We start from the raw sequence: 26,227 nt of genomic DNA on the forward strand, positions 1-26,227 counted from the left end.
ACGGGGGCTTTTCTGTAGTTGCGGTGAGCGGGGGCTTCTCTTTGTTCCAGTGCGCAGGCTTCTCATTGCCGTGGCTTCTCTTGTTGTGGAGCACGGGCTCTAGGTGCTTGGGTTTCAGTAGTTGTGGCACACGGGCTCAGTAGTTGTGGCTCGTGGGCTCTAGAGCACAGGCTCAGTAGTTGTGGCGTACGGGCTTAGTTGCTCCGTGGCCTGTGGGATCTTCCTGGACCAGGGTCGAACCCGTGTCCCCTGCATTGGCAGGCGGATTCTTAACCACTGCGCCACCAGGGAGGTCCCAAGGTGTTGATTTTTATAGTCTAATTTCCATGACTTATTCATTTTCACAATTCACTGGTGGTAATTTTTAAGGATGTCGATAATGATTTTGGTAACTTATGCTTTTTACCTTGTTTTATGAATTCATTGTCTCCAGAAGCTTTATGTAAAACATAAGAAAATTTGTTGAATCATACATCCTGTTAACTTTGTGTTTTCTGAGCTCTGTTTTTTCCCAGAGGATTTTAGTAACACTTTTTTTTCCCCCACTGCTTACTTTGTAAACTTGCACGTTTATCTTTAGAGCACCGGCTCTAGGCGTGCGGGCTTCAGTAGTTGCAGCACTCAGGCTCAGTAGTTGTGGCTTGCGGGCTCTAGAGCTCAGGGTCAGTAGTTGTGGCGCACGAGCTTAGCTGCTCTGTGGCATGTGGGATCTTCCTGGACCAGGGCTCGAACCCGTGTCACCTGCCTTGGCAGGCAGATTCTTAACCACTGTGCCACCAAGGAATTCTCTAGAGATATAAAGTCTTAATGTTTATATTGATGCAGTGAATTAGTAAATTTTTTATAGTTTGAAATATAAGGAGTTTATGGTTTTTCTGATTGACAAGTGAGAATTCAGATACATTACATCAAAGTGTTTGGTTGTAATAGCAAGACAATTAAGACTAAAAGTCTTTTTTGTAAGTCAAAAAACTCAATCCAAGCATCCATTCAGTTTAGCTTATTTCTGTACATGCAGATTTTCATCACCAGATGGCACTGCTGTAAGAAGAAATTCTCATTTTGTTATATTTAATGTACCTAGTTTATTTTCATAAATGGGGGCACTGAGGATTAAACCGTTAAAGATGAGTGAGAAAAGGATCACGTAATTCAATTAAAAAAAGAACTGTTTTGAGATCTGTGGGTAAACTAAAAATGATTTTTTAAAAAAAATGTTTTACCCTGGGAATACCACTCAGCCAGGCAGATTTTGGTTGGATGCTTAACTTAAGATATTTAGCATAGAATTATAGAGTATTAGTGCTCAAAGAGATTTTAGAAAGAATCAAGTAATCCCTTTATTTCAGAAATAGTAGTATGTTTCACATTTGTATGATGCTTGACAGTTTCATATGTTTGTATTCATATCTGAGTACACTAAACTCAAAGAAAGCTCTTAAAATAATCGTGACAAAACAATTAACCTTGTTTATATAGTACAACCAAAACAATAAACCCAAACCAATAAAATCTCAAAATCGTTTAACTCAAAAAAGTATGCAAAGTGTATATTCATACTGACAGTGAATAGAGTAAAAAGTTTTAAACCGGCACATTGGGCATATTGAGATATTCTGGTTAATTGGTTATTTGCTATTTATAGTGTATTTATAAGGCAGTGCAGTAATATGCCTGTGGCCTCTAGCATTCCAGTTGACAGAGGACCTATTAAGAAAATTAGTAAATAATATTAGAACAGTTGATTCAGTGAAAAGCTTGTGAAACCTTTTCTAGCTAAAATAGGTTTCAGGGACATAATTTTCCTTCTAATGCCTGAAATGGTATCCTGAATTATGGTTCGTCTCCTCTCTAAATTTAAGATACACAGGTCCAAAAGATAACTAGAAATACTTGCATAATGTCATTTCATTAACCAGAGATGTATAAGATTTATAAATAGGGGAACATTGTTTCACATCATGGGAGTGCTTGCTTTGAGGTGTCCGTAACTGATTGTTTTAGAGAACAGAATTCAATTCATGTATTGTTCTTTTTTGGAATCATTGGCTCTGTTATGATTTGGTCTTTCTTACGTCATTCTTAATTTTTATAAGTTACCAGCTTGTATCACATGTCATTTCAACACATTTTTCAAATGTCTCTTATATTGACACCTATTTAGTAGTGAAGGGAACAAAACAAAATAAAATGAATTTCTGGTCTTAACTCGTTTATGATTTAAGGTTAGGAAGACAAGTTAGATATAGAAGAAATAGAGAATTGATAAGCTAAAATATGAATTGCATATATGCACTATAGAATTCAAAGGAAAGTTAATATATAAAAAGTATTAGGAAATATAATCCTAGAAATCTGTAGGCTGTTTTGGGATATTTTAAATGGACTTTGATGGAAACTTAAGGGCTATTTTGGTTATCTACTATGAAGTTCTGACAAACTCTTGCTGGTTTTCCTATTGGATAATTTTCTGTTGCTTCGTGTTTCATAGTATTTCTCTTTGTTTTTTTTTCTTTTTTTTCTTTTTTTGGCTGCACTGAGCGGCTTATGGGATCTTAGTTCCCTGATGACTGGGTATTGAACCCGGGCGCTCAGCAGTGAAAGCACAGAGTCTTAACCACGGGACTGCCAGGGAATTCCCCATCGTATTTCTTTCTTTCTTTTTGTTTTAATTGAAGTATAGTTGATTTACAATGTTAGTTTCTGGTGTACAGCAAAGTGATTCAGTTTTACGTATATATTTTTCATATTCTTTTCCATTATGGTTTATTACGGGATATTGAATATAGTTCCCTGTGCTATACAATAGGACCTTGTTTATCCATCATAGTATTTTTTTTTTTAAAGATTTCTTTGATGTGGACCATTTTTAAAGTCTTTATTAAATTTGTTACAATATTCCTTCTGTTTTATATTTTGGTTTTTTGGCCCTGAGGCACGTGGGAGCTTAGCTTCCGGACCAGGGATTGAACCCGCACCCCCTGCATTGGAAGGCGAAGTCTTAACCACTGGACCGCCAGGGAAGTCCCCAGTATTTCTTAATATTGATAAAATCCAAATACTAATTCTTGTCACATGTATGTTGATAAAAAATTTCCCAGTTTATGGCTTGTATTTTCACAGGGCCAGCTGCTTTTTTATGAACAGAAGTTTTTCATTTTAAAGTTATTAATCTTTGGGACTTCCCTGGAAGTCCAGTAGTTAGGACTCTGCTCTTCCACTGCAGGGGGCCCGGGTTCAATCCCTGGTTGGGGAACTAAGATCCTGCATGCTGCTTGTATGGCCAAAAAAAAGTTATTAATCTTTGCAATTTTAGCAACTTTTGACTCTCTTAAGAAAATAATTACTATTATGAGATAAAAATTCCTTTATACAGGGTGAAGAAATTAGCCTTTTCTTCTGAAATCAATAATTTTGATTTTTGTATATTCTTAAAATACCTGTTCAACAACTTTTTTTATGTATGGCCTAGTAAAAAACATTTTTTAAAGTATAGTCAACCAGTTCTTTCAACCTCTTTGAAAGTTGGTCTTTCCTGACCACATGCATTGCCATCTTTTTGGAAATCATATTTCTGGGCTTTCTCTTCTGATCCATTGCACGGGTTGTCTCTCCCTGTACCAGTCTTGTACTGTTGTAATTACTGTGGCATTATAATCCTTGATACCTGGACGATCAGTCTTGGGCCTTGTTGTTTTTGTTTTAAGGAGCGTCTTAGCTGTTGACTATTTGCTCCCCTGTGTAATTTTAGAATCACCTTGTCAGGTTTGAGACAAACCCTTGTTAGACTTTAGTTGGGAATTTGTCGAATCTAGTTGAGGAAGAATGATAACTTTTATTGAGTGAACAGGTGTTGGAGCACATTTTTCAAGGGCCAGATAGGAAATATTTTCTGCTTTGCCTGTGTTATAACTATTCAGTACTGCCACTGTAGTGCATAAAGCAGCCATAGACAATTTCTTTAGAATTTTTTTTGTTAGCTGGTATATAGGTATAATTAATTTTTGTACATTTATTTTTATTTTGTATCTAGAAGTTTTGCTAAACTTAACCAATTATAATAATATAGCTGAAGATTCTTTACACTTTTTTTGTTGAAGTATAGTTGATTTACAATGTTGTATTAGTTTCAGGTGTTTACACTTTTGTTTGTACAATTATTAGGGAAGTGGGATCTTTTAAAATATTATTTTCTAATCTTTTGAGTGTCTTTTAATTGCCACAGTGAGCTGGCTAGGACCTCCAAATCAGTGTTTAAGTGGAAGTGATCATGGCAGTGATGCCTGTATTTTGTTGTTTATTTTTGTTATCTTAAAGGAATGCTTTTAATTCAGTGTGGTTTTTGCTGCAGGTTTATATAGATAACCTTTTATCAAGTCAAAGAAGTATTCTTGTTTTCTAAGAATTTTTATTTTGAGTGAATGTTGAATTTTACTAATGTCTTTATTGAAATGCTTATATGATCATAAATTTTTAAATTTTATTCTGTGAAGTTGGTGATTTTATTAAATAATTTTTCATTTCTTCAGAATTTTATTTTTATTTAAAATTTAAAAAAAATTTTATATTGGAGTATAGTCGATTAACAATGTTGTGTTAGTTTCAGGTGTACAGCAAAGTGATTCAGTTATACATATACATGTATCTATTCTTTTTCAAATTCTTTTCCCATTTAGGTTGTTACGGAATATGGAGCAGAGTTCCCTATGCTATACAGTAGGTCCTTTTTGGTTATATATTTTAAAGATAATAGTGTGTATACATCAGTCCCAGACTCCCAATTTATCCCTCCACCCCACCTTTCCCCTTTGGTAACCATAAGTTTTGTTTCTAAGTCTGTGAGGATTTTTCATTTCTTAAACCAACTTTATTCCTGGGACATCCTGGACATGGTTATGGTGTATTTTCTTTTTTATACAATGCTGGATTCAATTTAGAATTTTTATGGCTATATCTGTCAGTGAGATTGGCTTATAATTATTGTTTCTCCTACTGTTCTTATCAGGTTCTAGTATCAAAGCTAATTTCATCCTCATATTTTCATTTTAATTTTCATGTCTTGCCTCTTTAATATAATTAGAATGACTTGTTCTTTAATTATTTGATAGTAATTGTGGGCAAAATTGTTAGGTGAATTGATTTTTAAAATTTTGATAAAATATGTGTAACATAAAATTTACCTTTTTAACCATTTTAAGGTGTACAGTTCAGTGACAGTAAGTACATTCATATTGTTGTACAGCCAAAGGGTGCATTAATTTTTTTTTTTTTTCTGGCACAATTAACCCCTACAAGTTTGGCATTTCTTTTTTTTTTTAAATTTTATTTATTTACTTATTTTTGGTTGTGTTGGGTGTTCGTTTCTGTGCGAGGGCTTTCTCTAGTTGTGGCAAGCGGGGGCCACTCTTCATCGCGGTGCGCGGGCCTCTCACTATCGCGGCCTCTCTTGTTGCGGAGCACAGGCTCCAGACGCGCAGGCTCAGTAATTGTGGCCCATGGGCCCAGCCGCTCCGCGGCATGTGGGATCTTCCCAGACCAGGGCTCGAACCCGTGTCTCCTGCACTGGCAGGCAGACTCTCAACCACTGTGCCACCAGGGAAGCCCTGCATTAATTTTTTAATGCCTTGGGTCCACAGTTTTCTGAAGAGAACTTATTAAGGAGCTAGATAGAATGTGTGAAATAGTGGAAAGAGTCCAAACTTTGGCATCAAGACAGACCTGTACATCCCAACTCCCTTATTACTTAGCCTAGGTCTATGGGATAGGTTATATACTCACCTATAAAACAGATATCGTAATACCCACCTTGCACAGATAATGTGATAATTTGGAGTTAAAGTGATTCCCGGAGTGTCGATAATACGATGGCAGTTGCTACTATTATAATAAATTTGCAGTTCTAAATATTAAAAAGTGTACTTTGCTCTGCTAGGAATGCGTCTATTCTACAAATTAGGATGTTTGCAATGCTGCTTGACCTTAGTTCTTTTTGGAATCCTTTTTTTTTTTTGGGCCACACTGCGTGGCCTCCGGGATCTTAGTTCCCTGACCAGGGATCGAACCTGGGCCCCCAGCAGTGGAAGTGCAGTGTCCTAACCACTGGACCGCCAGGGAATTCCTCATAAATATTTCTTGACCACAGCTTTAGTCCAGTACAAGCTTTTTTTTTTGGCTGCATTGGGTCTTTGTTGCTGCGCACGGGCTTTCTCTAGTTGCAGCGAGTGGGGGCTGCTCTTGGTTGCAGTGCGCGGGCTTGTCATTGCGGTGGCTTCTCTTGTTGTGGAGCATGTCCTCTAGGCTCACGGCTTCAGTAGTTGTGGCACGCAGGCTCAGAAGTCGTGGCTCGCGGGCTCTAGAGCGCAGGCTCAGTAGTTGTGGCACATGGGCTTAGTTGTTCCGCGGCATGTGGGATCTTCCTGGACCAGGGCTCGAACCCATGTCTCCTGCATTGGCAGGCGGATTCTTAACCACTGCGCCACCAGGGAATCCCCCCAGTACAAGCTTTGAACTTATATTTCTTGTCTTTTTCTGCTCAGCTTCTCAGATTTATCCAGGATTGATTTCAGGAGCCACTTTTTTTTAAAAAAAAACTATGATTAGTACATGTTCTTTACAGCAGAAGTCTTGTTGATTTCCAGGATTGTGGTCCTCTAGTCTCTTCATTCATAATTGTGGATTTACCTCATATCTACAGTCTTTTTTGCTTTCCTTAATATTATAGTGTAGAATTGAGTCTGCATGGAACTTCTCTTCTTCTTAAGAGGATTTCCCGCTGTATCTACAATGTTCCAGTCAAGTCTTCTTTGTTTGTTTGTTTGTTTTTTGGCCTCTCTGTGTGGATTATGGGATTTTAGTTCTCCGACCAGGGATTGAACCCTGGCCCATGGCAGTGAAAGCACGGAGTCCTATCCATTGGACTGCCAGGGAATTACCCAGTCAAGCCTTTCTGATAGCCCATCACCTGCCAAGTAGGTTATTCCATGCTGGGGGTAGATATTTTGTCATTTTTCTGCAGCTGACTCAGCCCCTTCTACCCATCATTCCTCTCAGAGTGGTGAGTGGCAGTGTGGTATGGCCTTTTATTTACTTATTTATTTTTTGGCCTTTTATTTTTCTTTCTTTCTTTCTTTCGTTATTTAAAAGATTTATTGATTGATTGATTGATTGCTATGTTGGGTCTTCGTTTCTGTGCGAGAGCTTTCTCTAGCTGCGGCAAGTGGGGGCCACTCTTCATCGCGGTGCGCGGGCCTCTCACCATCGCGGCCTCTCTTATTGCAGAGCACAGGCTCCAGACGCGCAGGCTCAGCAGTTGTGGTTCACGGGCCCAGTTGCTCCACGGGATGTGGGATCCTCCCAGACCAGGGCTCGAACCCGTGTCCCCCGCATTAGCAGGCAGATTCTCAACCACTGCGCCACCAGGGAAGCCCCCTGGCCTTTTACTTTTTAAATTAATTTTTATTGGAGTATGGTTGCTTTACAATGTTGTGTTACAAAAAGTGGAACGCTTCACGAATTTGCTTGTCATCCTTGTGCAGGGGCCATGCTAATCTTCTCTTTATCGTTCCAGTTTTAGTATATGTGCTGCTGAAAGGAGCACTGACCTTTTACTTTTTAACTAATGTTCCTCATTCCTCTGAATCGTACACTTGAAAAGCAGGGTCCTTTCAAAACTGTCTCGCTAACCCCTTATAGATGACTCCATTATTTCTGGTTTCAATCCAGGGTGTTATCGTTTGTATTTTGTATTTTTTTGTTGGCAATTACCTCGTGGTAGACCCAGAACCTCTAACCTTTGTCAGGAGCTGTGGATGCAAAGATACTCTGGGGATGGCGGTGGAGTGCAAGGCTGAGGGAAATAAGAATTTGTGGCCCTGATGGTTATAATCTGGGTAGAGATGAGCATAGATACAGATGTGTGTGCTTGCTTGCTTATTATTACTATAAATAAATAAGTCAATAAATAGGCCACTTTAAGGGGCAATGGAGACTTCTTATAAAATATGACCAAAAGAATATTAAGGAAATTGTTTCCGAGTGGATATTGTTTTACTGCTACCCTTTTGTAAAAATGATTTGTTACTAAAATGGATTCTTAAAACTTTTAACATGTTCCCTAAGCATGAAATATTATGGCCATTCTACATTAAAGTTTTCATTTTGCCATGTATATTGCCACGCTCCACTTTCAGCTTTTTATTTAACTTGATATAACATTTTATATTTGGTCACTGGAATTGGTTTTGTTTTTCTGTTTTCCAATTCCTCTCCTGCCCTTCTTTTTTGAAGCCTCTGTCTCTGGAGGCAGGGTTCCTGCAAGTTCAAATGCCTTGTAGTAGCTCTTGGAGCAGTAACAGAGCCAAACCAAAAACTTACTAGGTTTGATTCTGCTTTGAAAAGTGCTGGTTTTTTACATAATGCTTTCCCCATTTTAGGCCTTGGCAGCAGAGAGAGAAATCTGGCTTTTTAAAAAGAGGGCCTTGAGAAGGCTGATAATGGGTTTCTAGGCTTCCCTAGTTGGATATGATACAGTCTAAAGGGGGTAGGTTGGATCAGTTAGGGCATTGTAGTATACCTTTGTCTTGGACATCTCATCCATTGAATCATCTTTTAAGTAGCAGACAGTATTAAATCCCAAATTTAATTTTCAATCTAGTAGGCTCAACATTAAAAATTTTTTGATATGAAATACATTGTTATTATTGTTTTGTACTCCCCCAGGGAGTATTTTTATTTTTTTAAATTGAAGTATATAGTTGATTTAAAATATTGTGTTAGTTTCAGGTGTACAGCAAAGTGATTGAGTTATACATATATTTTTTTCTGATTATTTTCCATTATAGGTTATTACAAGATATTGAATATAGCTGCCTGTGCTATACAGTAAATCCTTGTTGCTTAACTATTTTGTGTATAGTGGTGTGTATCTGTTAATTCCATATTCCTAATTTATTAATATCTTCCCCCTACTTACCCTTTGGTAACCATAAGTTTGTTTTCTGTGTCTGTGTGTCTGTTTCTGTTTTGTAAGTAAGTTCATTTGTATTATTTTTTAGATTCTGCATATAGGTGATATCATATATTTGTCTGGCTTACTTCACTCAGTATGATAATCTCTAAGATGCATCCATGTTGTTACAAATGGCAATATTTCATTTTTTTTCATAGCTGAGTAATATTCCATTGAAGTACACAATTTTTTATGTGCCACATTTAGGCCAGTTGATTCAAGCAGATATTTGTAGGGCATAGATGGTTAGTCTATTTCCAATTCATGCTCTTAAGTGTGGTTCAGAGGGGAGGATGTATACCTTTTCCTGCTAATTATATTCACCTAAAACAGCAGACTCTTTTAACATTACAATTAGTTGATTGGGTTTGTACCATCTCAGCAGATCTTGATAACATCAGTTTCTTCAGAAAGGACATAGGTAGTATGTTGATTAAATACTAAGTGTAAGTTTATTGAGGGTCAGAGTTTGCCCCTAATTGTTCCTTTGGGAACAAAGCAGGTGCCTTTTGTTTTTAAGGGTCAACAGAGCCCATTAAAAAAGTGTGAATTATATGATGTTGTTTAATGGCCAAATTAGCAGTTATAGTTTTAAATTTTGCTTGATCCAGGGATACCCTTAAGCTGTAAGTACAGTTTAGAGCTCTACTAAATTCTTAGAGCAGGGTTTTTGGCCTGGGCGTGCATCCATGGACACTGAGGAGGTGGAGTGGGTTGTTCATGGATGGGTTTTGGGGGAAGGTGGGGGAAGAGATGAGATAGAATCCTCCTGAAATTTCAGGCAGAAATTTCTGTGGATATGCCTTTTTCTGAGGGGAGGGTCCATAGTTTTCTTCAAATTGTCTAAGTACTTAATGGCCCAAAAGATTGAGTCACCATATTATATTAGAATGAAACACATGTTTAATGACAAACATTAAAGTGTTATTTTTACCTTTAATGAGGTTGCAAATCTGGCATCCAGGGTTGTAATAAACTGGAGAGAGAACATTCTTTAGGATGGGATGTTTGCAAATATGTATTGAGGCTTAAAGCTTATGAGAAAGGCCCCAGTGGTAGAGGTAGATATGAGCAGCTCTTCACCTGGCGACATCATCCGTGACTTGAGTAAGTGGACTCTTTCTGGTTTGAAATTCAAGTTCTTTTTATTTTGTGGAATATTTCAGCAAAGGATCTGTTCATCTTAACCCGCTTCTACCTTGATTATTCATTTAAGTTGTGATCCTGAATTTTTGACAGTCTAGTTGATTTCATGGTAATATGTGGATTAGTGCCACTAGAAGTTCAAGATTTCTGCTTTCAGTTGGGATCCTCCGTATCACTTTTCTGTTCTTTTTACTTCTTTTAGCTTCCTCTCATATTCAGCTTAGTAGCAGTTAAAACCTTTGCCATTTTCTTACATTCCTCCACCCCCACTCGTCTAGTATGCATTCTCTGCAGGTGTTTTGTCTCTTTTACTAAAGAAGTAAAGACAAATACAACCGACTCCATTGTCTGTGTCTCCTAATCTCCTAAAAATTTAGCTGCTGCCATACCTGCCCTTCATTCTGTTGGCCTGAGGAGAGGGCACTCTCTTCCTGTCCAAGTGAATCATTTTTCTTTATTGCTGTCTCAATTTAATGCCTCTCAATTATCTCCTCTTCAGCTTATAAATAGGCCTCTTTTGTTCAGTAACTATATATTAACTAATTAAGCGCACACCCTGTGTTAGGCCCTGGAAGAGCAAAAGCCACAGGACAGATATAATCACTGTCCTCATGGGGCTTACAGTGTATTAGAATTGCTCAGTGTACCTCATCCTGACAAAATTCTGCTTTCATGCTCTGTATCTCTTTCTAGCTACCACCTCTTGCAAGTATGGTTAGTTTACTGCCCCTCTCCCTCACTCACCTTGGCTTTTTCCACACCACTGTTTCAAAGCTCTATTGGCAGTGATCACCAGTGACCTCCTAGTTGTGGAGTTCCAATGGACCTTCAGTTCAAGCAGTGATTTAAAATTCTTGAAAATATAAAAGGGTTTACTTTGATGTTATTTTAAATGTTCATGTTGTTCAACATTGCTATTTTTCTGAGTATATATGACTGTCAGGAAAAGTTAGGGAGATGATAAGGCGTGCTAAAGATCGGCTACAAATTATGGTGTCTCTAGCCATAGGTCTTGTGTTTTGGAGACTGCAGTGTCTACAGCTGGATGTTGTGTGGCTTGTTTTCATAATTAAGAGTTTTGTCTCCTCCGTCCTGGCCTCTTGCTACTGTTTTGCTAGTTTAGGATTATGAAGGCAACAGTTATTTTGTAATTTAGTACCTGGTTTGGTTTGTAGGCTCTATACCCTAGGAAATAAGCGATTGGGACTTAACTATATTGCATCTCATTGGTCTGTGTAGAACCTTTTCAAGTTTTATTTCCGATCCTTAAAATCGGGATTATGCCAAATTCTATAGACTGTTGAGGATTACAGGGAGAAATTTATGTAAAACATTTAGCTTGGTGCTCAGCACATAGTAAATTTAAATAAAAAGTTGCTGTAATCATATAAACATTACAGTTGAGCTGTGTTGCCTTTTATGGGGAACAATAATTGTTTTGGTTTTTTTTCCCACGGTTGCTTAGGCTTCTATGTACCCACCACTGATTAAACTCTATACTTTTTCTTCTTTTTTTTTAAAATAAATTTATTTATTTAATTTTTGTTTGCATTGTGTCTTCATTGCTGAGCGTGGGCTTTTTCTAGTTGCGGCAAGTGGGGGCTCCTCTTCGTTGCAGAGCTTGGGCCCTAGGCACATGGGCTTCAGTAGTTGTGGTTCACAGGCTCTAGAGCACAGGCTCAGTAGTTGTCGCGCACGGGCTTAGTTGCTCCGCAGCATGTGGGATCTTCCCGGACTAGGGCTCGAACCCGTGTCCCCTGCATTGGCAGGCAGATTCTTAACCACTGCGCCACCAGGGAAGTCCCTATACTTTTTCATAAGTGCAAATTAACTTCTTTAGATGGTCAAGAACATTTTCTTGGAGGCGTCTATTTGGTATCCCTCTATTTTCCTGCTCTGATTAGATTTGGTTGCTCTATAGGCCTCCTGTCAGCTGTCAGCAGTCAAGATGTCATCTTGATATTTTTTGACTGTCATTTGGTGGAGCCTCCTGTCTCCTGTGTTAGACCCCCTTGTCATCCCCCAGTTCTTGGCAATCTCTGATCTGCTTTCTTTCTCTAGTTTTGTCTTTTCCAGAATGTCATAAAAATGTATCATACAGTATGCAGCCTTTTAAGTCTGGCTTCTTTCATTTAGCATAATGCATTTGAGATTCATTCGTGTTGTTCAATAGTTGATTCCTTTTCATTCATGAGTAATATTCAACTGTATGGTTATGCTATATTTACTCACTCTTCAAAGGACAGTTGGTGTATTTCCAGTTTTGGGAGACTGTGAATGAAGGCACTATGACTATTCAGATTATTTTCGAGAAAAGTGGCCTATGGCTATCCCAAGCTACAAGGGAGGCTGAGAAAGTATTTAGCTTTTCACCCTCTTTCCAAGAGGACTGCAAGGGAAAAATATGTTGTAAATGGATTTTGGTAGGTAATTTGTGGTGTCAGTTGCAAACAGCCTCTTCTTGGTTTGCTGTTTTAGAGGTTTTGTTTATTCCAGGAACTTCCTGAGTTTATGAGGTATTGTATGTGTGAACTCAACTTGTTTGTGTTCACGTTGATTGGAATTTTTGCTGAGTATAGAATTCTAGGTTGGAAATTAAACTCTTAAGGCATTGCTGCACTGTTTTTTAAATTGGGGTAAAATATACATAACAAAAATTATCACTTTAACCATTTTTATTTTTATTTTTGGCTGCATTGGGTCTTTGTTGCTGCACGCGGGCTTCCTCTAGTTGCAGCGAGCGGGGGCTACTCTTCATTGTGGTGGGTGGGCTTCTCATTGCGGTGGCTTCTCTTGTTGCGGAGCACGGGCTCTAGGGCGCGTGGTCTCAGTAGTTGTAGCTCGTGGGCTCTAGAGCGCAGGCTCAGTAGTTGTGGCACACGGGCTTAGTTGCTCCGCGGCATGTGGGATCTTCCCGGACCAGGGCTTGAACCCTTGTCCCCTGCATTGGCAGGCGGATTCTTAACCACTGCGCCACCAGGGAAGTCCCTAACCATTTTTAAAGTGTACTTTTTTGTGGCCTTAAGTACATTCACATGGTTTTGTGACCATCCATCTTCAGAAGTTTTTATGTTTCTTCCTCAATGGAAACTCCATACGCAGTAAACAGTAACTCCCCATTTCCGCATGCTCCCAGCCTCTGGTAACCACTACTCAACTTTGCCTGTGAAATTGACTATTCCAAGTAACTCATATAAGTAGAGTCATAGGGTATTTGTCCTTTTGTGCCTGGCTTATTTTACTTAGTATAATGTCCTCAAGGTTCATCCATGTTTGTTGCATGCGTCAGAAATTCCTCCCTTTTTAAGGCTAAATAACATTCCATTGTATGTGTATACACCATATATGCTTATCCTTTCATCTGTAGTTAGAAACTTGGGTTGCTTCTACTTTTTAGCTACTGTGATTAATACTGCTGTGAACATGGGTGTACAACTATCTCTTTGAGACCCTGCTATTACTTTTTTTTGGTGTATACCCAGAAGTGGAATTACTGAATCAACGGTAATTCCACTTTTGATTTTTTTTTTCTTGAGGACCTACCATACTGGTTTTCCATAGTGGCTGCACCATTTTACATTCCTACCAGTGGTATTCAAGGATTCCAGTTTCTCTGCATCTTCTCCAAAACGTATTTTCTATTTTAAATTTTTTATCATAATAGCTATCCTACTGAGTGTGAAGTGTATTTTGTTGTTATAATCGTGTTTTGATGGCATATTATATTTAGTTATATGCTTGGCACTTAGTAGCTCTTCAGTAAGTGTTGAGTAAATAAAGGAAAATTACAGTCATTTTTGTCTGTTTGGAAGGTTTATTGTTTATAAGTGGTTTTTGCCTGAAGGTATAGCTTGCTCCTAGACATCACATTCTTTAAAAAAAAAATTTATTTATTTATTTATTTATTTTTGGCTGCATTGGGTCTTAGTTGAGGCACATGGGATCTTTCTTAGCGGCGCGCAGGCTTAGTTGCCCCGCAGCCTGTGGGATCTTAGTTCCCTGACCAGAGATCGAACCCGCGTCCCCTGCATTGGAAGGTGGATTCTTAACCACTGGACCACCAGGGAAGTCCCCTAGACATCACATTTTCAATTACATTATTGCCGGTAAAATCCAGGCTGGACATAACGTCACCTTTGGGTTCAAATACTAACTGCAAATGGGAAGAGTCAGATAAAACTACATGTAGTACGGGGTTCCCCAACCCCCAGGCCACGGACTGGTACTGGTCCGTGGCCTGTTAGGAACTGGGCTGCACAGCAGGAGGTGAGCAGCGAGTGAGTGAGCGAAGCTTCATCTGTATTTACAGCTGCTCCCCATCACCTTCATTACCACCTGAGCTCCTCCTCCTATCAGATCAGTGGCGGCATTAGGTTCTCATAGGAGCGCAAACCCTACTGTGCACCGCGCACGCGAGGGATCTAGGTTGCGCGCTCCTTATGAGAATCTAATGCCTGATGATCTGAGGTGGAGCTGAGGTAGTGATGCTAGCACTGGGGAGCGGCTGCAGATACAGATCATCATTAGCAGAGAGGTTTGACTGCACAGAGACCATAATAAATCAATTGCTTGCAGACTCATGTCAAAACACTATCAGTGAGTGGCAAGTGAAAACAAGCTCAGGGCTCCCACTGATTCTGCACTACGGTGAGTTGTGTAGTTATTTCATTATATATTACAGTGTAATAATAGTAAAAATAAAGTGCACAGTAAATGTAATGAGCTTGAATCATCCCGAAACCATCCCATCAACCCCACCCACCATCCACCGTCCGTGGCAAAACTGTCTTCCAGGAAAACGGTCCCTGGTGCCAAAAAGGTTGGGGACCGCTGATGTAGTAGTAACTACATACACTTGTCCCTTGGTATCTGCACAGGATTGGTACTAGGACCTCCCTCGGATACCAAAATTTGTGGATGCTCATGTCCCTTATAGAAATGGCATAATAGGGACATCCCTGGTGGTCCAGTGGTTAAGACTCTGTGCTTCCATTGCATGGGGCACAGGTTCTATCCCTGGTTGGGGAACTAAGATTCCGCATGCCACATGGCGTGGCCTAAAAAAAAAAAAAAAGAAAAGAAAAAAGAAATGGCATGATATTTCTTGAATATAACCTATACACATCCTCCTGTATGCTTTAAATCATCTCTAGGACTTCCCTGGTGGAAGTAGTTAAGAATCCTTCTGCCAATACAGGGGACACAGGTTCGGTCCCTCATCCGGGAAGATCCCACATGCTGCGGAGCAGCTAAGCCTGTGCGCCGCAACTACTGAGCCTGCACTCTAGAGCCCACGAGCCACAACTACTGAGCCTGCGTGCCACAAGTACTGAAGCCTGCGCACCTAGAGCCCGTGCTCCACAACAAGAGAAGCCACCGCAATGAGAAGCCCGTGCACCACAACTAGGGAAAGCAACGAAGACCCAATGCAGCCAAAAATAAATAAATTAATTAATTTAAAAAAAGGGAAATCATCTCTAGATTACTTATAATACCTAATATAAGGTAAATGCTATGTAAATAGTTGCGATAGTGTGGCAGACTCAAAGTTTTGGTTTTTGAAACTTTCTGAAAAAATTTTTTTCTAATATTTTGCGTGGTTGGTTGAATCTGTGGATGCAGAGGGCTGATTATATAGTGGTAAAATAATTGCTGGTTAAAATTGGTGATATTTGATATTTTTGTTTAAAATTGCTATAATCATAAACCATAGACATTTAGACTGCTTTAGTAAAATTGGCTTAAGAGCTACCAGGAAAATCTAAAATCCTAATGGTTTGTTTCTTTAGAATTTGCATTCTAGAGAACCTTTATGTTTTATCTCACATTTCTTCCTTATCCCTGAATTTTATCCTTGTCGTTTTCTATAATCTGGAAGTTTTGTTTACTGTGTCTCCTTTCTTTCAGATTTTCTATTTTGTGCATACATTATTTTGTATATACTGTATATGATGACTTCGGTGAGCAGTGACCGGTCCAGAGGTGCTCGGGAAAAGCCACAGATTTCAGTGACACAGGCAACACAACTACAGAAACAAGTGGTACAGGTAAGTTTTTGTGGAACTCTTGTTTGCTTTGTTGAAAATTACAGAAATTAAGGGGGCACATTGCTTTAATGTTTTCTTTTTTAGGAAACCCGGGATTTTGAAACTTGTTTTTAAAAAATAGGTAGTATATAATAGGAAAGAGTAGATACTGATTCAGGTAACGTGGGACGTTGTTTCTTAACTATTTAATCCTGAACTTTTTCCTCCTACCTGTTAGCACCTAGGCCATCTCCTTTTCTTTATTATTATTATTAAAAAAAAATTATTTATTTGGCTGCGCCTGGTCTTAGTTGTGGCTAGCTGGCTCTTAGTTGCGGCATGCGGGATCTAGTTCCCGACCAGAGGTCGAACCCAGGCCCCCCTGCATTGGGAGCATGGAGTCTTAACCACTGGACCACCAGGGAAGTCCCTTCTTTTCTTTATTATTAATCTAGGTGTGTCCCTGGAATGTAATGTGAAAATCCCAAGTATATGGAGAAGTAATACTCTAAAGTGGAGAAATATCTGAATTATACAAGTTTAAAAAAATTTTTATTTATTTATTTTTGGCTGCGTTTGGTCTTCGTTGCTGCGCATGGGCTTTCTCTAGTTGTGGCGAGCGGGGGCTGCTCTTTGTTGCGGTGCTTGGGCTTCTCATTGCAGTGACTTCTCCTGTTGCAGAGCAAGGGCTCTACGCACGCGGGCTTTAGTAGTTGCAGCTTGCGGGCTAGTAATTGTGGCTAGCAGGCTCTAGAGCGTAGGCTTAGTAGTTGTGGCACACGGGCTTAGTTGCTCCGCAGCATGTGGGATCTTCCCTGACCAGGGCTCGAACCTGTGTCCCTTGCATTGGCAGGCTCATTCTTAACCACTGCGCCACCTGGGAAGTCCCTGAATTATACAATTTTAAAAAGCTGCCTTTTCTGGGACTTCCTTGGTGGTCCAGTGGTTAAGACTCTGCACTTCCACTGCAGGGGGTGCGGGTTCGATACCTGTTCTGGGAACTAAGATCCCACATGTTGCATGGTTTGGCCAAAAAAACAAACAAACAAACAAAAAAAACCTTCCTTTTCTTTCATGCATCGTTACCTAGGAAGAGTGCTTTAATCTTAGAAAGGCTTTTTTTTTTTTTAATTAATTAATTAATTAATTAATTTTTGGCTGTGTTGGGTCTTTGTTGCTGCGCGCAGGCTTTCTCTAGTTGTGGCGAGCGGGGGCTACTCTTCTTTGGTGCACGGGCTTCTCATTGTGGGGGCTTCTCTTGTTGCAGAGCACAGGCTCTAGGCACACGGGCTTCAGTAGTTGTGGTGCACGGGCTTAGTTGCTCCACAGCATGTGGGATCTTCCCGGACCAGGGCTCGAACCCGTGTCCCCTGCATTGGCAGGCGGGTTCTTAACCACTGTGCCACCAGGGAAGTCCCTTAGAAAGGCTTTTAATGAACAAGATCCATTTGTATAAAATAGTCAGTGTTAAATAGTCCCTCCTTTTCAATTTGTTTGTGTTATTATTTTAAATGAAGTGAGATAATCCAAGTAAAATGCTAGATAAGCACAGTACATGGTACAAAATTGAGCATTTTATACATGTTGTTGACTAGATTGGCAAACATTTTTTCAGAGACAGTATGGAAGTAAGTAAATAAACCTTATGCAGTCCATCATAATTTCAGATTGATGATTTGACTGTACTTTGATAGCTAATTACAGATACTTTTTTTTTAACAAGTTCCCTGTTGATGTTAAGGGACATAGGAGATGGACTCAACTCAGTGGTTGCATCATATCTTCCAGTATAAGGTTAGCCTTGTATTTTGCTGCTATCAACAAACAAACATCTTTTATTTAGTGTTTGCTCCTAAATACACTTACCCGGATAGGTATTTATTCACAACTGACCAAGAAAGACTGGCTATTGTGGGAAAAATTTGGACTTTTTGTATGTAGTAGGCCTTCCCTGTATAGATGAATGCTTAAGAAAAATGTTTGTTTCATGAATAGCCTAAATACAGGTTATGAGTAATCATAGGTACAATCCTGCTACAATCAAATATAAATTAAAACATTTTATTTTGTTATTTATCAAATCAGTAAAGATTAAATATTAAAAGTGAATTGTTGAGAATGTAAACTGTCTCTATCTTCCACCCAAATAAAATCCTTAGAATGATTTCCAGAGAATCAAAGTCTCCGGAATGGAGGAAGGAGGACTCCCTTCCTGCCAAGTGTTGTCCCTAATAGTTTTTCCATTGGCCCTTTGGGGATGGCTCATTTTATATAATTAGAAGAAAAAAGCTGCCCACTGAGCTTTGAGAAGGATTCCTAGACCCTTAGATTTCTGATTTTCCTTGTAAAAAAAAAAAAAGTTTTGTGAGAATTTCTCAAAGGAGTATTAGTAAAATTGTCCATGTTCATTTATCCATTAACCCCATTCCGGGAAGTACTTCCTAAGGAAGCAACCTGAAATTGGGGGTGGGGTGTGTGTGCTTCATTCCACAAGACGCTTATTGCCCAATTCTAAATGTGTAATGGTGGAGGTGTACTGAGGATACCCTATGGAGGTAGCAGGATGTAAGAGAAAAACCGATGAGCTCTTTTGAATCTGAGTAAACCTGGGTTTGGGACCTAAGTTTACCACTTTACCAATTAGATGTATTACTTAAGTCTCTTTGAACCTCAGTTTAAAAAAAAAAAATACTTGGAGAGTTAGAGAAAAGTTTCAAGAGTAGTATACATAATTCCTGAATATCCTTCTTCCAGATCCCCCCAGATTTTACATTTTTACCATGTTTACTAATTTATCCTTTTCTCTCTCCTTCTACAAAGGAGAAACTACACACAGCTTTTCCCCTGAACCTTTGGAGAATAAGTTGCAGATATGGTGCATCTTTACCCCTAAATACTTTAGTGTGTATATTTTAAAAAACGAGGATCTTATTTTACGTAATCACAGTACAGTTATCAAAAATCAGGAAATCAACTCATCTAGTGTAAGCTGTACATTGTATTCATGTTTTCCCGATTGTCCCAATAGTGTCCTTTTTAGCTAATTAAGTCCTTGATCATACATTGTATTCAGGTATCAATTCTTTTTAGTCTCTTTTTTAAAAATAAATTTATTTATATATTTATTTTATTTATTTGGCTGTGTTGGGTCTTCATTGCTGTGCGCGAGCTTACTCTAGTTGCAGGGAGCAGGGGCTACACTTCGTGGGCTTTCTTTAGTTGCAGCAAGCGGGGGCTATGCTTTGTTACGGTGTGCGGGCTTCTCATTGCGGTGGCTTCTCTTGTTGTGGAGCATGGGCTCTAGGCGCACGGGCTTCAGTAGTTGTGGCACATGGGCTCAGTAGTTGTGGCTCACGGGCTCTAGATCGCAGGCTCAGTAGTTGTGGCTCATGGGCTTAGTTGCTCCGCTGCATGTGGGATCTTCTTGGACCAGGGCTCGAAGCTGTGTCCCCTGCATTGGCAGGTGGATTCTTAGGCACTGCGCCACCAGGTAAGTCTCTTTTTTAGTCTCTTTTAATGTGGTCTCTGTTTCATGACATAGATGTATTTGAAGAATATAGGCCATTTATTTTGTAGAATGTCTCCCAATTTCAGTTTGTGTGCTATTTCCTCATGATGAGAGGTGGGTTATGCATTTTTGGTAGAAACACCACAGAAATGATGATCTTTTTTTAAAATAATTTAATTTTGGCTGCGTTGGTCTTCGTTGCTGTGCGCGAACTTTTCTCTAGTTGCAGCGAGCGAGGGCTACTCTTCGTTGTGGTGTGTGGGCTTCTCACTGTGGTGGCTTCTTTTGTTGTGGAGCATGGGCTGTAGGGCGTGCGGGCTCAGTAGTTTTGGTGCACGGGCTTAGTTGCTCCACGGCATGTGGGATCTTCCCAGACCAAGGCTCGAACCCATGTCCCCTGCATTGGCAGGCAGATTCTTAACCACTGCGCCACCAGGGAAGTCCTTATGATCTGTTCTTAATGCATCATATTATGACGTATAGGCCATAGGTTTGCCTTATAAACTCGTAACCAGTTTTGTCATTTGATTATCTAGTATCATGTGGGGAGATAAAAAACTCCGGTTTTTAAAAATGTAATATGAAGTATGATAATATTGAACTTAAAAATAAAAGTTATTTTATGAGCAAAAATGGGCTTATTTGGGAATAGCAGAGAATTGCAATTCAGAACAAGCAAGCCACGGCAAAAACCATAGGCAAGGGACTTCCCTGGTGGTCCAGTGGTAGAAAATCTGCCTTCCTATGCAGGGGATGCAGGTTCGATCCCTGGTCGGGGAACTAAGATCCCACATGCTGCGGGGCAACTAAGCCCGCGCGCCACAACTACTGAGCCCGTGTGCCGCAAACTACAGAGCCCACGTACTCTGGAGCCCGCGCCACAACCAGAGAAGAGAAAACCCGCATGCCATAACTAGAGAGAAGCCCGCGCACCCCAATGAAGAGCCCATGCGCCGCAGTGAAAGATCCCGCATGCCTCAACAAAGATCCTGCGTGCCAGAAGTGAGACCCGACACAGCCAAAAAAATAAAGAAAAGAAAAACAAAACAAAAACAACCATAGGCGGGTCCCAGAAACAGAGGAACCTTATTTTATAGAGGAAGAGGAAGTTGGGAGGGGTTGTTTGGAGCAAGTCCATTAGAGAAAAGTGAGGTTCAGGGTAATAAGGGTTTCTCATTAGCTGAGTTGCTAGAGTAGTTGATTTCTTGTAGGGATGCAGTGTACATCTTTTCCCATTGGGGCCTGCAATGATAGTTTTTCCTGTAATTGACCTCTAGTGGTACTACTGCATGAGAGCTTCCCCTTCTGGCCTCCTGATTCCATTTTAGCGAGGTTTCCTGTTATTATTCTCACAAATATTTACTTTGCAGGATGGTTAGAAGGAGTTAGAAATTGCATAACTTGTGTTCAGGAAATGGTAGCTTTTATTGTATATTGCACATAAGTTATGAAGTGATTATAATATTTGAAATTTTGATGGAAAAGGCCTGGTTATTGAAAGGACCCAATATTATAGCACAGCTGTTAAAACATTTAAGAAAAAAGACTAGTAGGCTATATTAATAATGCTTATCTTTGGATGGTGGGCATAAGGATGATTAAAAACAAAAAATCCTACTTCATTATATTTTCCAAATTTACTGGGTGACAGCTCCAGCACAAAACATTTGGCTCCACTAGAAAAGCTATGAACACATTCTTCATTGTGAAAGTAGCTTTAGCTCCTTATGAGCCAAGTGAATGAAAGAGAGATCCAGAGAAAGAGAGTTAGTAATGCTGTTTTTTTTGGCAAGAGTTTTTTTCCACTTGACAGTTGTATGGTGGATGTCACTAATGTTTTTTGTAGGGGAGGGTGTATAACCTTGTTAACTTACCCCTTGATTCTGTTTTTTCCTCTGATTTCACAAGCTGTACAGATCTCTTGACACATTCTAGAGCTCAGCCTGACAACTTGCCTATCATACTCTAATTTGTTTGGTGCTTTGGTTATCGAATATTTAAAGTAATTTTCTCTGGACTAGGTCAGTCAGCAAAGGAAAAAAAAAATTTTAAGTTCTGATTTAAAACGTTTTATATCACTATGCTATGCTAGTATTGCAATACTGTACTTGTTAAACCACTGTCAGGTGCATCAACCGTGCTTTCAGAAGTTATGTCTAGATGGTCTGTAATCTCTTAGGAATAAAACAGATATCACTGAAGAGAAATGCAAAGAATCGTAGTATTTAAGCTGAAAAAGCTAAGTCTGAATAAATTAGTAATTGGTATTTACCTTACACATGGTAATGAATAGTGACTTCACAGAAATGTGTGGGCGCAACAGAAGCAGCTAGCACAGGGAGATCAGCTCGGTGCTTTGTGACCGCCTAGAGGGGTCGGGTAGGGAGGGTGGGAGGGAGACGCAAGAGGGAGGGGATATGGGGATATATGTATATGTATAGCCAATTCACTTTGTTATATAGAAGAAACTAACACACCATTGTAAAGCAATTATACTCCAATAAAGATGTTAAAAAAATAAAATAAAATGAAAATAAATATGTAGAAGCCCTAGACTGTTGTCTACAGCAAAATGCTGTTGGTAATAACTATTCTGCTTATAATCTTTACTGGAAGTCTGTCAACTTGAGTGTTTTTCTTATTAATATTTTATAAGATATTTTAATAGAATTGGGAGCTTTCTTTGTTTCTGTAACTTGTATACATTTAGGAAGCACAGGCAATTCTCTGGCAGTTTTTAAGTTTAAATATTGCTGCCTTTAGAGCTCTTATTGTAGTTATCTTCCCCTTTGCCCTATTACTTTTAATTGATCCTACATCCCTTTTCAGAAAGATATTACAGCCAGAGTCCCTGGCTTTGGTGTATCTTATACTCTGTGAAATTTCTATATGCCATATTTTCTGTGTGAAATGTCTTGAACCAGGCACATTCTGCTAATAAACATCATACAGTGAGTGATTGAGTTTCTACAACTGGTTTGCAGTTCAATTTCTTGGATTTTTTCCCATTTATTATATATATATATATATATATGTGTGTGTGTGTGTGTGTGTATATTTTTAATTGAAGTATAGTTGATTTACACATTGTTAGTTTCAGGTGTACAGCAGAGTGATTCAGTTTTATATATATATATATATTTTTTTTTTCAGATTATTGTCCATTATAGGTTATTATATCAAATACAGTTCCCTGTGCTATGCAGTAAATCCTTGTTGCTTAACTATTTTCTGTAGAGTAGTTTGTATCTGTTAATCCCGTACTCCTCTAACTTATCCCTCCTCTGCTTTCTTTCCCCTTTGGTAACTATAAGTTTGTTTTCTATGTCTGTGAGTCCGTTTCTGTTTTGTATATCGATTCATTGCTATTATTTTTTATTTTACTGGTTGATTGACTGATTTATTGATTGATTGCTGCACCGCGTGGCATGCGGAACTTCCCCGATCAGGAATTGAACCCACACCTCCTGCAGTGGAAGTGTGGAGTCTTAACAACTGGACCACCAGGGAAGTCGGTATTATTTTTTAGATTCCATATATAAGTGATATCATATAATACTTGTCTTTCTCTATCATCGTTTATATTTTTTATTTTAGCTCCTGTTTAACATCTGTGTTTTCCCCTTCTTTTCCTTTGCTTCTCCCTCCCTTCCTTCCTCCCTCCCTCCCTCCCTTCCTCCCTCTCTCTCTTCCTTCCTTCCTTCTTCGTTGGGTCTTCCTTGCTGCATGCGGTCTTTCTCTAGTTGCAGCGAGCGGGGGCTACTCTTCGTTGCGGTGCGCGGGCTTCTCATTGCGGTGGCTTCTCTTGTTGTGGAGCATGGGCTCTAGGCGCGTGGGCTTCAGTAGTTGTGGCACACGGGCTCAGTAGTTGTGGCTCGCGGGCTCTAGAGCGCAGGCTCCGTAGTTGTGGTGCATGGGCTTAGCTGCTCCGCAGCATGTGGGATCTTCCTGGACCCGGGATTGAACCTGTGTCCTCTGCATTGGCAGGCGGATTGTTAAGCACTGCGCCACCAGGGAAGTCCCTTGCCCTTTCTTTTTGACCTTCTTCCAGACCTCTTTTTCTGATCTGCTGAAATTTTCCCCCCTAACATTTTATTATGAAAATGTTCAAATATAACGAGAAGCTGAAAGAGTTGTACAGCAAACACCCATACACTCACAATTACCTTTTTTGCTTTATTTGTTTTATCACATCTGACTAGCTATCCATCATGCTATCTTATTTTTTTTTGATGCATTTCAAAGTAAAGACATCAATATACTTTACCCTTGAACACTTTAGCTTATATATCATTAACTAGAGTTTAATATTTATCTAGGTTTCTCTTTTTTTTTTACGTGAAATTTACATACAGAAATTTTAAGTGTATCAGATCATTTTTTGTAGGATGCGTATACTTGCGTAACCCAATCTCCTATCAATATACAGAACATCACCCTCATCCCAGAAAGTTCTGCTCATTTTATTTTTCAAAAACATAATTTTTATTTTATATTCATTTATTTATTAATTATTTGTTTATAAATTTTGGCTGTGCTGGGTCTGAGTTTTAGCATGCATGATCTTTAGTTATGGCATGCCGGCTCTTTAGTTGCGGCATGCGAACTCTTAGTTGCAGCATGTGGGATCTAGTTTCCCGACCAGGGATCGAACTCAGGCCCCCTACATGGGGAGCGCAGTCTTACCCACTGGACCACTGGGGAAGTCCCTTATTTTATTTTCTTGGTACAGACACCTGCTTTAGAGTTCTGGTGATTTTCTTAATGTACCGTTGACTGCTTTCCACCTTGCCCCGAACTCTCATTTCCATCTTTCTCTGTGCCTCTTTTCATTTGATTCTTGAAGGTTTCCTATGACTAATGCAGACTGGGTTCACCCAGTTCTTGTACATGTTGTAGTCACTTTTCTCAGTCTTCAAATGTAAAGTGACAGAAGAAACATCTCCTTTTACATTCCTTCCTTCTTGTGGCCACACTAGCCTAGGCTGTCATGACTGCATTCTTAGACTGTTCAGGTAGCTTCTTCCCTTGTTGGGAGGCAGCATGATTGATATACTGGATACTACACACCTCTGGTAGTTAGAAGGTTTGTGCCAGTAACACCCAGCATAAAGCGTGAGTGAATTACTTAGGGGCACAGTATGGAGTTGAACTGTATTACTACCTCTTAAGATCTTTCTAGCGATAAAACAGAAGCTCTACTTTATGATTTAATAATTTTTATAATAGGAACTTTTTGATTTTATAGAAAGATAATGCTTCATGGATGAATAGTTTCATGATGGTTATTTACCGAATTGCTGTTGGCCCTATCCTGTATAATACTTTTAATATGTTTTTCTCAAGTTTCAGCATTCTTCGGAGAGACAGAGTGTGTGTCTGTGTGTACTAATATTTTAGATCTGTAAGAATTTAGTTCATGCATATATTCTACTTTCCTTGATTAATTGCCTAAGGACTTTCCCTGTCTAATTGCATTGATTAGACTCTTCAGTACAAATGGCTGGAACAGACATCCTTATTTTGTTCTTGATCTTAGGAGGAAAGCTTTCAGTTGTCTTTCACCATTAAGTAGAATGTTAAATTGTAGGTTTTTTAAGTTGACTTTATTAGGTTGAGGAAATTCCCTTCTATTTCTAATTTGTTGGGGTTTTTTTTGTTTGTTTATCCTAAAAGGGTATTGGATCTTATCAAATTATTTTTCTGTGTCTACTGAAATAATCATGTGGGTTTTGTCTGTTATTCTGTTAATATGGTGTATTACATTAAGATGTTAAACAACCTTGCGTTCTTAGGATAAACTTAACTTGGTCATGGTACATATTGGTAAGTTGCTGGTATGGTAAGGTTTGCTAGGATTTTGTGGGGGGATATTTTTCTGTAGTTGTCTTTTCTTGTGATGTCTTTGCTTTTGGTATCAGGGTAATACTGACCACATAGAATGAGTTGGAAAATGTTCCCTTCTCTATTTTTTTGGAAAAGTTTGTGAAAAATTGGTGATTGATGTTCTTTCATTGTTTGATAGAATTTACCAGTGAAGCCATCTGGTCCTGGGTTTTTCTTTCTGAGAATTTATTGATTGATTGATTGATTGATTGATTGATTGCTGTGCTGGGTCTTCGTTTCTGCGCGAGGGCTTTCTCCAGTTGCAGCAAGTGGGGGCCATTCTTCATTGTGGTGCGCGGGCCTCTCACTATCGCGGCCTCTCTTTTTGCGGCGCACAGGCTCCGGACGCGCAGGCTCAGCAATTGTGGCTCACGGGCCTAGTTGCTCCGCGGCATGTGGGATCCTCCCAGACCAGGGCTCGAACCCGTGTCTCCTGCATTGGCAGGCAGACTCTCAACCACTGCGCCACCAGGGAAGCCCTCTGGGAACTTCTTTGATTACGAATTCAATCACTTGTTACAGATTTTCAGTTCTTCTTGAGTCAATTTCAGTAGTTTGTGTCTTTTTAGGAATTTGCCTTTTTAGACAAAATTGTTGGTTTTTGTCTAGGTTATCCAGCTTGATGGCATACACTTGTTCATGGTTATTTTCTTA

General features: G+C 39.4%; 1 protein-coding gene across 19 annotated transcripts in view; it reads left to right on the forward strand.

The window, feature by feature from the left end:
- Nucleotides 1–26,227, forward strand: part of UBAP2 (ubiquitin associated protein 2) — a 124,976-nt gene that overhangs the window by 21,847 nt on the left and 76,902 nt on the right. For 5 of the 19 annotated variants that reach the window (XM_082402405.1, XM_082402407.1, XM_082402394.1 and 2 more), the window contains exons 1-2: nucleotides 4,677–4,716; nucleotides 16,061–16,200. In XM_082402405.1, the coding sequence (XP_082258531.1) occupies nucleotides 4,707–4,716; nucleotides 16,061–16,200 (150 nt within the window). In that variant the 5' untranslated portion in view covers nucleotides 4,677–4,706. Of the gene's footprint in view, nucleotides 1–4,676; nucleotides 4,717–14,781; nucleotides 15,659–16,060; nucleotides 16,201–26,227 lie in introns of those variants that run through there. The other 14 variants (XM_082402408.1, XM_082402410.1, XM_082402409.1 and 11 more) reach the window with 9 other exon arrangements.

This window comes from Balaenoptera borealis, assembly GCF_965194805.1.
Source record: "Balaenoptera borealis genome assembly, chromosome: 8".
Lineage (NCBI taxonomy): Eukaryota > Metazoa > Chordata > Mammalia > Artiodactyla > Balaenopteridae > Balaenoptera > Balaenoptera borealis.